Genomic DNA, 19,175 nt, shown 5'->3' with positions numbered 1-19,175 from the left:
GGTTACATGTACTCACTCACCCTCCTACGCCGGAGCCCCGCTCAAGGGGTACCTCCTTTTAACCTGGACCATCAGTTTCAGGTTGGTTGCTATGGACATAGAACCATAAAAAAAATATTATAGGTCCAGCATAGGAGACTGTTATGCGAGAGGTTTCCACCTAACCTCGATCAGGTGGAGAGCTGATGGTTACAGGGGAATTAGGAAGGGGAGTATAAAAGCAGAAGTTAACCTTTCGAAGTCGATTAACGCATATACGCGTTTGTCTTTTCTTTTAGTAGATACCTCGGTATCATTCTGATTTGGACGAGAACGCTGCCTCGTCTAGATCATACCTCTTAGGTTCTGCTTACCTCCTCGTGACCCACGATTCCTCTAACCCCTGCCCGCAGGTGGGGGAGGAGCGTGAGTTGCGACACTAGCCTTCTGTGCCCATCTTTGATCCTCAGATCGAGACAGGCCAGGACCCCTATGTTGTTTGGGCTCAGACCTGGACCTTCGTGGGACGAAGGATCTGAAAGCAGCAGAGCGCGCCTTCGTCTCCCTGAACTTTTCAAATCGCCGCCTCAACGGAAATACCAAAAAGTTCAGAAGGCGAAACCTGAGCATCGGGCAGAAAGCATTTTCTTTCCTCCCGATGTCTGTTCATCCACAGATGTCTCTCCGCTGCCACCATGGCCGCCATAGTCCTGCCCCATGGCGGAGGCGGCCTGCTTGGTATCATGGAGAGAGATCCATGGTGTGGCGCAGCTCAGCTACCAGATCGGAAAAAGGCCCCAGCCTCTATCCAGGTCTCTTAGCAGATCAGTCTGATATGCTTGAAGCACCAGCATTGTGTGTAATAAAGCCTCAGCCTGACCTGCTACTGCGTATGCCTTGCCATTTAAGCGAGATGATTTTCTGAAGGGGCTTAGATGGCAAGGAGGGAGAATAAGAGAGGAGGTTTCCCCTGCTAAAGAAAACATTTTTCACATATAAAAATTTATAAATTATTTATAAAATTTTTTGCTCTTTCTACAGGGGCATTCCCTCCTAGCCGCTTTCACGCATCACCTCGATGTCGGCAGATTACTTTAATGCCGAAACCGATGGATGCAAAAAGAAAACGGCATCTTTCATTTCTTTTTAATCTCTGTATGGAGATCATGCACAAATGAAAGGCTCACCTGAGCTGGAGGGTTATGGTCAAAAGGTAATTTTCGCTCGATAACCTCCAACAGCTCTACATACGCAGGGCAGGAGAATTGAGAAGGCTCAGCCTCAGCTTCTTCACCATCCTCAAATATCTCCTGCTTTTCCTGGGTAAAAACCCAGCAGAGCACTAACCTCAGTATGAGAAAGTGTTAAAGATATAACATCATCCTCCCAAGGCTCTCTCTCGTCCGCCGCCCCTTTTTTTTACGATCTCGAAAGGGAAAGTCCCTCTTTAAACCATTCAGACAGATCCATATGTATTCTCACGAGCTCATTTTCTTTCCTGCCTCAGCGTGGACAGATCCTGAACCGCGGGAAGCAGATGGCTTGCCTTTTTTTTTTTTTTTTTTAGAAGAGAGACGAACGAGAGCGGAGCTTTTTCCATTGAAAAAACGCTCATAGTGCACGCAGATTGCCTCCTCAAAGACATCGCGTGCGTGCTCTTCACCCAAACAAATGACGCAAAGATCGCGTGTGTCATCGGGTGTCAAATAACGCCGACACGGATGCACACATCGTCTAAACGCTTGCTAGTTGTCGCCATGATAAACAGAGAAAGATCGCCCTTACCGGTTCTTTCAGATGCACGCTTCAAACAAAACAGTCAGTTGAAGATGAAGAAGATAATGACGTGCTCTCCCGGTGCTGATTTATAGTCGCGCCGATAGTGACGTCGGAGGCTGTCGACGGCCAACAAGTTGGTGTTTTTTCATTGTATGCTTCAGACACGGGTCACGACGAGGTGTTCCCCAAAGCGCCCCCTAGAGGACGCAGTTCGAAGTTCCCTCGAAAGGGAAGTCTCAGTTCAGTGGGTTCCATTCAAACAAAACAAATATTATTTTATATTTTACCTTAAAATGCTCAGTTTCCGACTTATTCATTCGGATACATTCGAATAATACAGATCTCAGTTCTATGAGTCAGTTGAGTTGTTGAATCAAGAATTGTTCAAAACGGCTTTGTGAACCCACATAATCAACATAATGACTTAATGACCCATTCTTAGTCCATCTACCGCCTGATACATGTATGGCAAGAACACTGCTTGTATGAATTGTTTTTTCTGAAATGTATGGGACTCTAGCAGTAGTACAACACCTGCAAATTAAAACATGTGTATTAACACAGCCAATCCTTAAGATAATGACCTAAGGCAATGTTTCAACTGCAATTAATACAGGATTTTAATAGCATTCTGAATTTTCATGCTGCTTTGAAAAGACAACCAATTACTACTGCATAGAAATCTTCATATTATCATAATTATAATATTGTTAGGTTTTCGTTAGAATTTAACATTTTAAGGCACATCCTCTCACATATTCTTTGAGATCATACAAGGAAAGAATATGAACGGTTTAAAAAGTTTTATTCTGTCATTATTACTGCAACAAACATTTATTTGCAAACTCGACAAATTCAATCCAGCATATTAAATTATGTTTGCCTTCAGGTAATTCTAGAATAAAGCCATGGACAGAGCAAGTGCTCAGATCCCTCATTAAGTACCAATTTAAAAAACAATTAATAAAACATATTTTAACATTAACATGTACAAGCCTGAAGAAACCCATGATCTTATTCTCTTTTTTTTCTTGATCCAATTATTTTGTGGTAAGAGCTTCAAGACTGATGGTTGAATCTTCACAACAGACTAAATGCCCTGGGAATATGTACTATTTTGCCATAAAGTGACATCTCGAGAACTGCGATTCCCAGCAGCAGATGCAAAAAGTCCATGATACATTAAAAACAGCTAACCCTCTGAGACAAAGGCATTCGTTTAATCTAATTTTGGCTAAGAACTTTTACTGTTATTTGCCTGGTCCTATGACACCCATTTAGTTTAATTTGTTTTGAGCAGTATTACAAGCACATACTGAAGTTACTTGCTTGACACTTTTAAAAAAGACAAACAAGGCACATAAAAGTGAGAGAGAAAAATTAAATGCATCAGATGATTTCATCTGATCTTCTGTTCTTTGGCAGTGATGTCTTCTCCCGTTTTAGAGCACAAAACTGTTGACCCCTGGTTATGTATGTGATCTGTGGCAGGGGTTTGGGATGAGGTGAGACTGGGGGATTTGTTGAGCTCGGTCCCTGGCTTCCTTTCCACAGCAGATGATGGGACGCACAAGAGCATCCACACTAGCAGCAACCTGACTTGGTCTCAGCAAGCATTGTTTGTTGGTCCAGTTTAATCTTGTCACCATTGTTGTCTTCATATGGAAGACCTTTATCGTTGTGAAGGATTTTCTCCACCAGAAACCGGGCAGCCTCCTCAACATTAATGTTTTCCTGCAGTGAAAAGAGACAAATGATAAAGGGATAGTTCACCAGAAAATCATTCCTCATGTTGTTTCCAACCTGTATGACTTTCTTTATTCTGCAGTACACAAGAGAAGATATCTTGAAATTTTTTCCTGAAGTGTATTTGCAAATGAAGTCAACTGCATCCAAACATCAATGGATCTCACTGATTTTCACTGTATCAACACACACAAACACACTAAGACATTCTTCAAAATATCTTCTTTTGTTGGAACAGCACTGGGACCTCTCAAGAATACTGACATCTTTTACCGAATTGTCAGTATAGATAACTTGTTAAGCTAAACTGAGTGCTTACTGAAGCTTTGAGAGGTACTTCAGCATGAAGCTGGATTGATGGCATCCGCCTACTTGATCTCTCTATTCTCATCTCCATTTACATGCATCTGTCCTTAAGCTGTCTGTGGCTTCAAAGCGGAAGAGAGTGAATGAGACCAAAGGGGAAAGAGGAAAATGGCAGAAAACCGAAAGGTTAAACAAAAGCCAACCATCAGTATTTGTCACTCACCCAGAGTTCTGAACACAATACAGCTGGCACGGCCATACTGAGAGACAATTACCATTTCTATGAGACAACTGATGTCCAGCAGTATGGAGAGCAAGAGAAACAAGATGGTTAAAAATGCAAATACATGGGCCTATGGAACACTACCTGCTTGCGGTGGCCATTGTAAATAACTTGAATTTTCAAGCTTGTTAAGAACACCATGAGACCGTTTTGAGGCATGTCAGAAAGTGTTCTTTGCCTTTGCTTGTTTTCAAGGGCAGTGACCTGTTGTGACCTCTTTTTGTAGAAAGGATGGTTTAAACTATTGCCATTTAGAGATCTACATGGGCCATTAAGAAGCTTGCCTAAAACTTAAAGGGTTGTTATGATATTATAATGATTGTCAATTAAAACTAAAGAGCTCACGGAAGCCCTGTAGGCTACTGGTCTGCCCACACACAGTGTAACAAAACTGCAGAAAATGTGCAAAATATTTGCCCTATTACCTGCTAAAAATGTCTACAAAATGTAAAAAGACATTTTCTTTAGAAGCAAAAATTCTGCATAAGACACTTTTTATTCAAAGAATATAAATTGAATTCAATTTAGTTTACTTGCTTAATTTGCACTTCTTTTAAATGTCTTCAGATTTATGCTTAAAAACAATTTGGTTTCTAAAATAAATTTATTTTTACAGATGTTTAGTCAACTTAAAAAACTTTTTAACTTTAAAAAAAAACCTTTAAAAAGTTTTTTTTTTTTTTCATCGGTCATCTCACAATCATTTTTTTATTTCTTTATTATTTTTTACTCGGAGGCAAAATGGTCTTCCATAATTTTACAGCACTATCATTTGTTCCAAAAAGTGGGACAAGGTGCATAAACAAAATACACATGCAGTCTCCTGGGAGAGGAGTGATAGTAGCGAGAGACAGAAACAATCTTTAGATCAGTTAGCATCAGAGGCTTGATTGAACACGCGGAGATCCCAATAGATGAGAGCTGACACATTTACCATACACAAACATGCATGTGTACAAATACACACACATTTACACACGACAGGTGCCTGAGCTCCCTGCCAGACATCTTTGTGCTCGAGTCCCTAATGGAGAGATGCATTTCAAATGTGCTTATGCAGACTGACGGAAACACCTTCTGTTAAACAGTTAAGACCAGACACTTTTACAGACAGAAACCGAACAAACACTTTTTAAGTAGCAAGACAAAATCAAGATATATTTAAAGCCAAAACATGCGATTTCAAGGGGTAACATTTAACAGGGAGTTAAATACCAAGACAGAATTAACAAACAAACATTTCCTTCTCCTCCTCTCTGTTCCTCTTTTCTTCTCTCATCCCAAAATATTTCTTTAGCCGACTTGATTAATCCAGACCCACCTAGCATCCCTCAAATGTGTGTTTGAAAGAGATTAATGTGCAAAATATATTGAAGAAACTGCTGATGTAAGACTCTAAACAACACACATATTTCATTACCTTTTGCAGAGTTTAAGTTTCAGCTGATACTGTAAAATATGAGACTATGAATCTTAGTCAGGAATGACAAACATTTGTAATAGAAACCGTGTGAAAGTCAGCATACTGCAGAAAAAACTTATCTAGACAGGGTGACTTCCATGTCACAAACACAATAATAATGGTTAAATAAATCATAAATATTAGTAGCATGAATATTCAAAATACATGTTTTTTGCTGATCTAGACTGCCGATCATATACTTCATTCCTATTAATGTCAAAAAGCAAAAATGCACTACTGTTCATTTTGCGCTCAGGTGTTTTAATGTTTTTAGATTCTAGTTTCTACTTTCCACAAAGGCTGCATTTATTTGATCAAAAATACAATAAAAACGTAATATTAAGAAATATTATTATAATTTGAAATGTAAATAATTTAGTGCTCAAGAAACATTTCTTATTATCACACTTGAAAAGGGTTGTGCGGCTTAATATCTTTTGATATTCTGGATTCTTTGATGAATACAAAGTTCAAAAATAAAGGATTTATTTGAAATTTTAAAATTTACATCTTTACTACCACTTTTGAGCAATTCAGTGCATCTTTGCTGAATAAAGTATTAAATTCTTTCTAATAGAAATCTTAAATGACTCCAAAGTTTTGAATGGCAGTATAATTTAAAAACTAAAACTAACTCCTTTTAATAAAAGTAAATTATAAAAACAATAAAATAATATATGTATTGCAATTTGCACTCGGTCAATCTGTAAACATAGCTGTATCAATAAAATCTGATGTTCAAGTTTTGGTAAATGTACTAAACGTTGTGCCACTATCAGCCTTTTAAATAAGCGGGCGAAGTTTCAGCAGTTCAAGCTGCAAAATCCCATACATCCTGCAGCTTCACGTGATGAGTTGCACACTGCGCATTTGACATATGTCTGGTGATTCAGCCATGAGGAGTGGCTAATGTTCTTAAGACTGCCGCAGTGGTGCCGTTTTGGCCCTAATACTTTGGAGAATGTCAACCATCTTAAATACTTGATCTAATATGGCAGCTTTCATGGTCGTCTGAGCTGATTAGAGAGGAAAGGTAGTAACAAGCTTCTATTCTTAGCAAAAATGTCTCGTGACAAGTTCTCCTTCGGTCTGACCCAGCACAAACAAACATTTAAGTGGCTAAGTGAACACAGAACGAGCTTATATTACCTTAGCTGATGTTTCAAACCAACCCAAAAAGCCAGCCTCCTTGCAGAAGTTGTCCATAGTTGTGGAATTGTTGGATCCATCTTTATTCTGGTCACATTTGTTGGCGAGAAGGACAGAAGGGATAGGGTTGCCATTGGCCAGTTTCACCTTGCTGTCCAAATCATGCTTCCATTTTGAAACAGCTTCAAATGTAGAGCCTCGAGTAATGTCAAAAACAACAAATGCACCCACTGCCTCCTTATAGTAAACTCTGGTCATGTTCCCAAAGCGTTCTTGACCTAAACATGAGACAAACATATGATAAAAGCAAAATTATCTGGAGTCATAGAGAGGTCAAAGAAATATGTAACAAACAAAATATGACAATCACAGCTTTTAAGCCAAATTAAATGGTTTATTTTATAACATATAACAAAAAAGATAATACAATAAGTAATACTTATACAAGAAATACAATTGAAATTTAATTTAATAAAAAAATTGATTAAATAAGGGAAGATTTATTTAATAATTAATTTTGTTGTTGTAATAAATAATCAGGTGTACCAAACGATCAGACTGACAAACTTGATTTCAAAATGGATTGGAAAATGGCCAGTGATTGGCTTATGATATGGAAATAAAACAAAAAATATATTGCCTTTTCATTGTTTTTGTCAGCAACAGTTCTTGAGTGCTTTTTTCAGCAAATATTGATATATTGATCAGTTGTGCTTAATCAGCATGTGTATGTGTGTGTGCGCATTTTCTTTCTTTTTTTTCAAAATTGTAATTCAACCAAGTGAAATTCAGCATGTTCCATACATTTTTATACTGGGAGTTAGTGAGAGCATGTGGTTGCTTATTAAAGCAGGTTTATGTTAATCGCTCCAATACTGTGCTCTTGCGTGCCAGCCCAGAGAACATAAAGTCTGAGTGATTCTGGTCACAATCAGCCTGAGATGTGCTGCTCGGTCTCATAGTTCATCTTGCCTGGGGAGGGATAAAGCCTAGCACAACGCAAAATCTTTGAAAGCTAGATGGACAGAAAAAAGGAAGAGTGGAGCGAAAGATTCGCCCAGCAGTAGTTGCTAATAACACATCAAAGAACTGACTCAGTGCACACCTAAATTCACCACACTCGCTTTTGCCATTTCATATACTGCTTTGATATGTAAAAATCAAGAGAATACACCAAGCTTTTATATTCAAGTATACATTTCTAAATGAACTAAACAGCACATTGTGGAAAGCAGTTATGGAAGAGATCAAATGAGATATTATGAATGGAGAAAAACTGCTGTTAATTCTGACTAGCTTAAAAGAAAAATGAAACTTGACTTCCCTTTTGACACAACACATTAAAAAGAGATGGTGACAAGAAGGGAAGACAACAAGAGGGTGACAAGAAATAGGCAATTAGAGAAAGAGAAAATGGTAGAAAGAGACTTGCTTTACTAGATACCAGATTGGTTCTTATACTGAACTAAAGAGACACGCTATGCCTGTCACGATTAATTGAACTTATAATTTACAATTACTGTGATTAGGGATAGTTCACTTGTAATGAGAAGTGCTTATGAACCAAATGTTGTCCACAAAAGATAAGCTTTAAAGACTCCCTGTGGTTTTCTGTCAAAACAGTAAAAATGAATATATATATATATATAGACACAAACACACACACACAATCACTTACAGGGAAGAGTAACCTAAATAATGATGCATTTCTACAATAGCAAGATTAACTAAAGTTTTTTGCATAATGCTGCATTAAATTGGTATATTTTAATAGTATGCAAAGCTAAAAGCTATTTTGTGAACAACTAGTGTCAAGTCACTTAGGCCCATTAGAATGATATCAGTGACTTGTGGCAGTGTGCCGTTTCCCACAGGAACAAAAAGACTACAGAGCAGTTTCATGAGTCTAGAACGTTGTAGTCTAGTGTTTATGCAGCATTTAAGCCAGAGCCCAAACCACTCTCTCAGATCAGAGTTCAGACAGAGGAAGACTGTGATCACAGGGCTGTCTGTAATGCCTGACATCGCTTTGTTCTTCACTCTCTCGCTCTTTCTTCGTCGTGTGAGAGAAACTGGGGAAGTGCAGCGAGGCAGTGCGTGTGTGCTTGTGATAAGAGAGAGATAGATAGAAGATTCAAATCTTTCGCTTCTATGACAACAAGCTGAAGGATATTGACATTTCTGTGTACAAACAGAACTGAGAATGTAAAATTCATTTAATCAGTATTGTAGGCAAGCAATATTATGCAAATGAGAATGCTGTTTTTGCAAAAATCATGGCTGGTCATCACATCCTGTTATGGTAATATTAGCAACCAACAGTATGATTGTAAGTGTGTTGTCCTTTTTAGAGCTGTTCAATAAACAGCAAGTAGTTAATATTGAATCCTTGCTACTGTTTATTTTTGTTTTGGCAAAGAAAAAAATGGAGAAAGTTAAGTGAAGGATTCAATTGCTCGCCCATAATATCAGTCATATGATTAGGCCTAATTACTGAATGAATCAGTGTTGTTGAATTAATTGGTTGAATTAATGACTTACTCATAAAGACAATCACTTGTCGCCATCTACTGGCATAATTATATAACTTACAGAAAGAGTCTGAACGAATCCCCACTCCTAACGTACAAACTGACAAAAAATTTTTTTTAATGAATTCAATAATTAAGATGAATTAAGTCTGACAGAATGCAGCAGTCCATAAATTCCATGTTTTACCCTTTTTTATTATTATTGCAGTAAATCTAGTTATTGCATCCCGACTCAAAATCAATGCTTTACTGTCAATTGTGGATTTATATGCAACAAAATAAGCAATATCAATATAGCTAACCATATCTGAGAATTAGAAATAATGTTTTGATAAATATATTATAAATTTGTGCAGAGGCGGACAGAAATGAAGTATTTTTACTCCGCTTTAAAAGTATTTGAAAACTTTACTTTACAACATTCCAAAGCATAATATTGTACTTTTTACTGCACTACATTTCATATTAAATATCATTTAATACTTAAATACATTAGAAATATATTATTTTCTTTCTTTCACTCAAGTACAAGTAATTCAAAGATTTACTTGAGTACAAGAAAGTACTACATTTTTAATGTTCTCAAGTATTAAAGGTAAAACAAACAACAACTTTTATTTATTTATGTAGTACAGTAAAATTATGACATTATGCTTTGGAATGTAGTGAAGTAAAGTTTAACAAAGAAAAACACTGATAAACTACAGATACTTTTTAAATTTACTTGAGTAAAGTAAAATGACTTCACTAGTGTCCGCCTCTGGATTTGTGTTGTTTGTTTCAGATGTAAAGGCCCTAATCAAGCCCTCAAAACATGGGCCACAATGACTGGATTTTAACAGCTAAATTAAGTCTAAAAATTTAAGGCTAAATTTTTGCTCCCTGCCATTCATTTCAATAAAGTAGGTTTATAGCGTGTAGACCTTCAGATGTACAGTATGTACCGTAATTCCTCAAATAAAAACCGGGGCCTTTATTTACCTGAACTGCAGAAGGTAACAGGCTGTTATTTGAAGCAGGCTTTTATTAGAGGCGGGCCTTTATTTCTAATTCCATCTTTTTGATAAATAATTGTTTTAAATAAACAGTTTTATATTAAAAGTGATAGCGTTCCAGGACAGAGATCATAACATTACCACAGAATCAGTTCAGAATCAATCACTAAAAGAACAAGTTCGGTTCCCACACGCTGTGTGTCAGTCTGCTTTCCGCTGAATCACACATGCGCCGTATCATCAGATCCTCAGTTCTCAAATCGGATGCATCCGACAGAAACGGTTCTCAGTTCAGTGTACTGGTGATCCGAAAACCGATGCAACCGGTTCTTGACTCGAGAACAAGGACCGCTCCAGCAGTGGGCGTCTGGCTCTTATCTGGCTCTGATGATTATCCACATCAGATAACATATTTGTCCGTGTTGACCACGCCCCTGGCCGCTATTAGAGGCCCGGCGTTTATTTGACTACCGGTTTTTATTTGAGGAATTACGGTATTTGGTTTCCAGTGATCAGCACTGAAACAGAGTAGGTCTCTCAGCAGCTAATTGCTCTTGATTGCTGGTCTAAATTTAGACCATTTAACCTCAGGTGAACACATCAGAGGGCTGACACAAAAGACGACAGAACCTAATTTTTGGGTCCCAGTCCATTTTTGGCACAAAACCCTAAAAATCTTTCTTTTTTAAAAAACATTGATAAATTAAAGATACTGATTACCCAGAGATCAGACACATCTGAACTTGTGAACACATTTGGTGCGCTGGGCCAGCTGTCACAGAGCAAGTCAAGAAAGAAAATCTCAGAACCGCTTTTAATTCAACACCATACCAAGGGCCAGAATCGTACAGCTGATCAATACTTTTCGCCACAATTTGCTGCGCATGCTGTTGAGAACTGGCATTTTCTCAGAATTAACGGTTCTCTGTGTGTGGCGCTTTTATAGAAAAATAGAAGACTAGAGAAATCTGACTGAGCAAGACAACAGTCCCTGCAGTGCTTCACAGAAAGTCAGCTACAATCGAAAGAGAAAATGAGAACTGCAGAGAGAATAGTGTGAAAGCTGAGGCTTAGCCTGACATGAAAAAGGCAAATGGAGTAGTAAGCCCTTTTATTAATGGAGAAAAAGTCACAGTGTGATTTAAGAGTTTCTCAATGAAAGGTGCTTTCCCTGGTCCATGGCTCCCTGAGGGGTATAAAATGAAGACACCAAGAAAATACATTTTTTGAGGTCATCTAGTTCGTGCAATTCAAAGAAATGCACCTTTTCTTTGATTGTGAAAATTATTTGTAGTGAAGTTATGCTTTTAAGACTTTTACTTTCTCTATAGGGAAGTAGTCCTGATTGGCCTGATCTGAGGACACATATCCAACTTGTTCGGTTGGTTTATTTACTGTATGTGTGTGTGTGTATGTGTCTGTGTGTGTGTGTGTGTGTGTGTGTGTGTGTGTGTGTGTGCGCGCATGCATTTGTAAAAAATGTTGCTGCAATAAGTTATAATTTAAAATTTGTTAAAATCCATTTGTTAAAATAAATTTAACTAAACTAAAGGTTAACTAATTTAGAATTTTAAATCAAGAGCAGAACACTTTAAGCTGAAACAACACATTATTAATTAATGCTGAATTTTAAGTTATATTATAGTAAGTTAAATATAGATTGATAGACAGACAGACAACTAGAACACACTCACACACACACACACACACATATATATACATATATATATATATAAACATTCAAATTAATTCCAGACCATGTTAATATCATTTTGTACCACTTTATGAACACATTTTCTGGAAATGTTTACAGAAATATCCAGTTAATTCCATGTTCTGTAAACTTTTCTTGAGGTAGCAACAATAATCAAGGGCAGCTCAGGATAGAGTCAACTGTCAAAAGTTTGTCCTTCTCCTACAGTATGTGATCAAACCTTTACAACACTAAAATTCATGATCCTTACAATGGTTGACAAAACAGGGCTTATTATGCAGCACAACCACAATAGATCTTTTTGACAGGCTAGGTACAGTGATGGTGAGGTTTTAGGTAATTTGTATTATTTTTCATAATTTTCTGAGTGCTTCTGATCAATAATGTAGACGCCCCAAACTGGCCATGCAGGGAATGAGAGAGTCAGAAATGATGGTGTCGATAATTGTGCAGTGGGAGACCTTATTCTCCCCTCTGGGGAAGCAATGTCAAGAATCAATCTCCATTTATCACCAATCCATGGACTTGTCTTTACAACTCACAAAAGAATCGATGGGATGTAAACCCGCCTGTAGCATGTGCAAATATAGCACAACACAAACTGACAGTTTCTCAACAGTAAAAAGGGACCCGAGGTAAACAAAAACTTTGACTGCATGATGGCAATAGAGATGGGCCAATCAACATTTTGAGAGCTCAATAGCAGTTAATGATTTACAATAAATATGATTAACAATGAACAGTTTTGACAACACTGAGTGAGTCTTAATGAAAGTGAAGGTTAATTCAGTTTCTAGTACTGATAGCAGTTTCTATTGCTTCCTTTTAAAACCACAACAAGTGGAACTGGCTTTATAAAATGCACTATATTAGTTGAATGAGGAATAATTGCATTCGCATTATGTGGAACAGAAATTCTGTTAGACTCTACAGACAACTGATCTTTGCATCTTTAGGAAATGGTGTGCAATGTGAGTAAAACTGATCATTTAAAAAATAATAATAATAAAGTAAACAATTTTGAAATTCAGAAATTAAAAACATGCCTATCATAAAAAATATTTATTAAAGTCACTGTATAATTACATTTTAATGCATTTTTCAATAAATTAATGTATAGTATAGTTATAGTAACCTGACTATTGTTTCATTTCTTGGTCAGACATCACAACTAATCTGCATGCTTAAGACAGTGAGAGGAAAGAGGGGGTTGTGGCATATACAGGGAGACAAGGATACTCGCTGTCCATAGCCATGGCAACCTGAAGTTTCTCCTGCACGGCCTTTATCAAGATAACAATCTTGTGGGTGTGTTGCTATGGCAACAATCCAAGCCAGACAAGCCAGCTGCATATTTATTTTTTATTTTTTGGCACTCAGTGGAACATCAACACACTTCAGACGCTTTGGCCCACCATTACTTCCCCAACCAACAGTACAGCTAATGACCAGAGACAGGCTTCACGGCACTGGGGCAAAGGCTGTCTGCAATCAGCACCACCAAAGAACCCAGTACTGACAGAGACCACTGTAGCTGTATTTTAGAAAAGTTCTTGACCAAAATAAATAAACTAAAATAAAACTAATAAATTAATTTGACTGACTTGACTGATTTCTGGATGAATATGTGACAGTGTGGAGTAACGGCAGCTGAAAACTCAGTTTTTCCTTTACAGTAATAAATTATATTTTAAGATATAATATTATTTTACAATATTACTGTTTTTTTACGGTAATTTTGGTGAAATAAACGCAGCCTTGGTGAGCATAAGACATTCCTTTCAAAAACAATTCAAACATCAATACATATTTAAAAGACAAGTTAACAACATGTAAAGCGAAGATTAAATTAATTAATTCAATACTTTTATGGATATATAAAGAAAGGTTTTAATAGATAGCACGCTAGATAGAATGATAGATAAATAGAATGAAAGAATAACAGACTGATAAATGATGATGGACAGACAGACAGAACGACAGACACAACGACACACAGACAGACGTTCTAAAACATCTAGGTTAAGAGTTTCTTTAAAGCTCCATGTCTGTAATAAGCATGACAGACAGACAGACTAGGGGATTGAACCACCAACCTTTTGGTTTGTAGACAACCTACATGAACCACTGAGCCACTGCCGTCTAATAAGCGTGTCCCTTTCAGACAGCCCCACTGGAGCACTGCTATTCTAGGCCAAGGTAGGTGGGTGAGCCCCTGGCATCAGTCAGGGTCCGACACATATGTATTTGCAGAAGGCCTTGATTACAGTCATCCAGTTCAGGGTCATTATCGTAATCGCTAGTCGGTGCGGGTATAGAAAAACAGCGTACTTGATAAGTACCACTGAGCTACCAATTATGTGCATGATTAACAGGGTTAATTATCAGTGTAGAAGTAAATGCGTAAATGGGGCAGACTCTGATCAACTTTATCCAGGATCATACAGGTCTGGACTAGTTTTGGGAACTGGGCCAGTATGTCACAGTGAGCAGTTGAGAGGCCTGTGTTTTTTAATTGTACATCAGTGATATGGTACACCACACAGTAAAGTACAGTATTCCAGCTTTTCTCCAGACACATTCACACATGCACCCACATACAGACTGAAAGAATGCAACCTGTGTAATTCACACATCGTTGACGTTTTCCTTGACTGGTGTGAGAGAATACAAGGCTGAGAGGGAAAGAAATGAAGAAGAGGAGAACATAATCTCTATTTTAAAAGAATGTTGCGACTATATGAAGGTCAATACATGGCTAATGAAACACTGCACTCAATCCCCTTAAATGCATTTTTATATCTCTTTGGCTAGAGACACTGTATATTTGAAATTATATGAAAAACTCGAACTATTAAAACAAAAGTGTCTTGTTTACAATTACTTTGCCTCCATATATGAGATCTACAGAAATTAAACTAGACAGGTCAATGTATTTCAAAGGCTAAAAACAAAGTTTATAGCTCATTGGCTGAGGACTGTAATATTTGTTTGTCACTCTATGATTTACAATTTTGTTTTATACTTTTTACAAATATATATCCATGCTCTATATATGTTTTTTATTTGACATAAAATATACCTAATCTTATTTATTTGATCTCCACTTCCTGTAACATAACGAGTTGTTTTTCCCAGGCTGTTGGGACTTTACTAATTGTTCATAATTGCCTGGACGTTGTCCTCAAAATGTCCAAATGCTTAGTGAATAACCAGAATGTCCATGTAATTGTCCCAGTAGCAATGTCTATTCAAACCATCTATTAAAGAAACATGGATACAAAGAGCACATCAAGGATATATTTCAACTTGAAAATACTTGTATCATGCCAAAGTACAGATTTTAGAGCGCAGTTTAGATAAGGTGTTATATCATTATTAAGACCTATAAACCATCCCAGCCTTACAAATCCTCATGATTCAATTTCACAGGAGGCTGATGCACATGACACTGAAATTAGTTGTCCATTAGTTTGCTGTGGACAGTTGGTACATTATATTGAATTACACATGCCTCCATGGTCCTATTGTACTCAGTGAATACTGCAGTGGAAAGACATAATCTGTCTTTGGGGAAATATAGAGATCGCAGTGTGGGTCTACCAATGGGAAGAGAGAGAGTGTGAAGACATTACAGACAGACAGCTCTCCAACGTCTCACAGTCACTTAAGTGTGAAAATGTTATTGTGTTATTGTGAATTTAGTATATTATTAAGCCTATAAAGCTAGATCATATCTGATACATTAATTTCTAAGGCCTCACAATTATAAACATGATCAAACCTTTGCTGAAAATCTTGTTGTAATCAATCTTTTACATGCCATTCACCTTCTGATTGATATTCCGTATTATGAGCAAAAGTCCTTCTAGTATAATTCAGTACTAGAATCCTATCCACCTTTTTACTGGGAATCCTTTAATGATTTGTATAAGTTTTATATTGTAATACATTTTTTTAAATGAACATTTACTGGACTGAATAAACTTAGGTTTACTTGCTAATCCATTTATGGATGGAATAAAATTGTATTGCAATGTATTTATTTTTTGTCTATAGGTTAAAATATTTCAGAAATATTACTATTATTATTATTATTATTATGTATGACACTGTATTGTATGGGTGGGGAAAATATTGCATAGTAACATATTAAACAGATTTGTGGTATATCTTTTATGGTATATCTCAGATTTGTAGAGACCTGTGTGTAAAGTGCATAAAGAGTCCACAAGCAGTGTTACAAGAGCGGTGTTCCTTTTTCATGTGGTGTGCGAGGCAATCTGCAGAATGTGGTTTCATAAGCAACTGAAGGCTATGCAGTTACACAATTCTCTCATTATCTGTCATCTCACATGAAAGAAAGAATGAAAGAAAGAGAGAATTCTTGTTTTATGACTTGCTTGCATTCCATAAGGTCAAACAATGCATTCTTGTTTTATGACTTGCTTGCATTCCATAACATCATGTCAAGGTTTTGGTCTACACTTGATTTTACTTCCCTTTTCACTCTTTAGTTACACAGCACTGGTGCGACTGTGGGTCTGTTTGTACCATCAAATCAACAAAGATAACACATATGTGGAATTTGATAACTTGCAGACTGGTAAACTTGTGCACATTTAGGCTGCGTCTCAAAACCCAGTAAGTTAAAACAGCATTTTAAGTACGTTCTTGGCCCTGATGGTCTAGATAGGCAGCTCACAAAGTCTTAGTAGTGGTATGAAGAATATTGCTCCCCTCACTTCTCTCTAGTGTCACAACATGACCTACATTGCGTTAGTAATTATTTGCGCTGTAGTGATCACAGCAAGCTAGAGCTCTAACTTATTCTGGGCTTTAAGAAAAGGTTTAGTGCATTCTTCCCAAACTGAATTTTTTTTGTTTTTTCCTGGTCATATAGCCAGGATTTAATTTTTTGCATTTTAAGTAGCTTTGGAGTATCTGACTGGGAGCAGATCTTGATTCTGGAATCAAGGCAATGTCCGAATTGATCTTCGATTGGGATCTTTTCAATGATACAACTGAACCTGTTCATTAATGTGGTCTGAACGATTCATTGAATCTGTCCAAGCGGGTTTTTTTTTGTTAAGAATTATACATTTACAGAGCCCCGCACATGACATGCAGGAAAAAAATAAATAGTAGGCTAAATCGTGTGCACGATTTACTAATTTGTTCCCTCAATGTACTAAAACGTGCACACGATTACTATTGCGTTCCCTCGATTTACTATTTCGTTCACTCGAATTAGTCAATCGTGCACACTATTTATTTATTTTTTCTTGCATGTCACGTGGCTCCGTATAAATTAAATATAAGATTTTTTTTTATTTTTGAAGTGGTTTGAGTCACTTGAATGATTCTAATTAACGGATAATCTTTTTAACATTATTTTGAACATAATGATTCGAGAACCGGTGAGTGGGCTGATAGTAAGAGGATTAGTCTTAAAATGTTGTGGTAAAATGTCACAAATGATATTACCTGGAAATATGTTTACAACTAAGTAAAAGATTTAGAAAATTTCCAAATGAGAGATAACTATCATAGTACATGTTGAGCTTAATTTTTTTTTTTTTTTTACATTTTACATTAAATGCTTTACATTTTCGGCTTTGAATAAAATGTAACTGTAAAATAACAAACTCAAACTATGCTAAAGACTTTATATTGTCTTTATTGGAACGGTTAAAGCTGCGGTCTGTAACTTTTGACGCTCTAGTGGTTAATAAACAGAACTGCTTGCGTTTTGCGGAAGAACATTGTAGCCGAATCTACTTCTCTGTTTATGTCTATGAAGAATCACAAAGGTACTGGGTTACTCCGCCGCGGTACCCCCGAAGCAATCTAAAATAGTCTGAATATAAACACTTATTATAGGTGTACCCTAGTGATTCAGGACAGGCTAAAAACACGGTTTGGAAAATGGATTCATGGTGTACTCGCTTATTATATACATTTTGTAAATTTTGAACACATAAAAAAGTTACAGACCGCAGCTCTGATTGGTTGTTTCTTAACGGGAGCGATGTATTCCTGCAAATGGCAATACGACCACTGGGAGGAGCCAGAGGAGCTTGATTTTTTTCACAGATTATCTGTCTCATATTCTACTGTCAGGACATAATGACAGGTTTAACAGATATGTAAAAATACATTTTTACAAAAAGTTACCTACTGCAGCTTTAATGTTAATCACATGTGCTACGTCAGGATTTAGGAGACAACGCGTCGACCCAAATTCCGTCATAATTTATAAGAGAAGTTGAACTGTTCAAAGGAACCGAATCTCGGAATGAACTCGGACTATCCATCATTAGTCTCTCAAGCCCAACATTCCATCAGGAGTCATGTGCTACGTGTGCGTGCCTGAAGACTTATTTAATTTTTGTCGAGACAAGTAACAAACCGTAGAACTTTTATAAGGCTCTAACACTTTAAACTGCATCTGTGTATTAAATGAAACCTATTTTGAAGACATATCCATTTACACGTCCTTACCTGCGATGTCCCACAGCTGTAGCCGCACTAGTGTTTTGCTGTCCCAGTGGATGACTTTGAGCGCAAAATCCACTCCTATGGTCGCTCTGTAGTGTTGCGAGAAGAGTTGATGCACGTATCGCTTGATGATGCTCGTCTTTCCCACACCAAGTTCCCCGATTACCAAAACTTTAAACAAATACTCCTTACACTCCGACACGGATCCGCCTGCCATGCTGCCTAAAGTCAGTTATGAGAGAGGAAAGTTTTAGCAACCTTGAACAAACACTTCCCCTCTACTCATTCACTCAGAAGTGTTTTGGATTCAGGGACGAGAGTAAGGAAAGTATTCAAACAGAAAGCACACGCTCCCTCTCCCTCTCCTCCCACCGGACAACCACCTGATAAGTCATAGGACCCGGAAATATCACGCCTCGATTGGATTGCTTTGCTTTTCACCCGCTAGGGCTTTAAGGGCAAAGGAAATAAAGAACACACACATACTCATGCGCTGCGGTCTAGTGAGTTGTAAAAGTACAACAAAAGAGGTTGAATTTCATCATGTACGGTTCCTGAGCGGGAGATACGACTGCAAAGATTGCGCAACATCATACGCAGACGGAAACGAAGAAGATAGAATAAAAACGTGATGTGGCATTTAGAGTGCTTACAATGTGAATAAACCACATTTATGGTGATGTGGGGTTAGAGAATGATGCTTTTATGAAGTAACACATTCGAATCTAAT

General features: G+C 37.2%; 1 protein-coding gene across 1 annotated transcript; it reads right to left on the bottom strand.

Moving 5' to 3' along the window:
• Positions 1-2,546: 2,546 nt before the first annotated feature.
• LOC113063099 (ras-related protein Rab-32) lies at positions 2,547-18,948 on the bottom strand. The gene is made up of 3 exons (XM_026233274.1): positions 18,449-18,948; positions 6,705-6,982; positions 2,547-3,492 (listed from the first exon to the last, which is right to left on the bottom strand). The coding sequence occupies exons 1-3, from the start codon at positions 18,660-18,662 to the stop codon at positions 3,343-3,345; spliced, it is 642 nt and encodes a 213-aa protein (XP_026089059.1). The 5' UTR covers positions 18,663-18,948; the 3' UTR covers positions 2,547-3,342.
• Between the last annotated feature and the right edge of the window lie 227 nt (positions 18,949-19,175).

Source organism: Carassius auratus, chromosome 45, assembly GCF_003368295.1.
Source record: "Carassius auratus strain Wakin chromosome 45, ASM336829v1, whole genome shotgun sequence".
Lineage (NCBI taxonomy): Eukaryota > Metazoa > Chordata > Actinopteri > Cypriniformes > Cyprinidae > Carassius > Carassius auratus.
The sequence above is the reverse complement of the archived record's forward strand: the minus strand, read 5'-3'. Positions and strand labels throughout refer to the sequence as shown.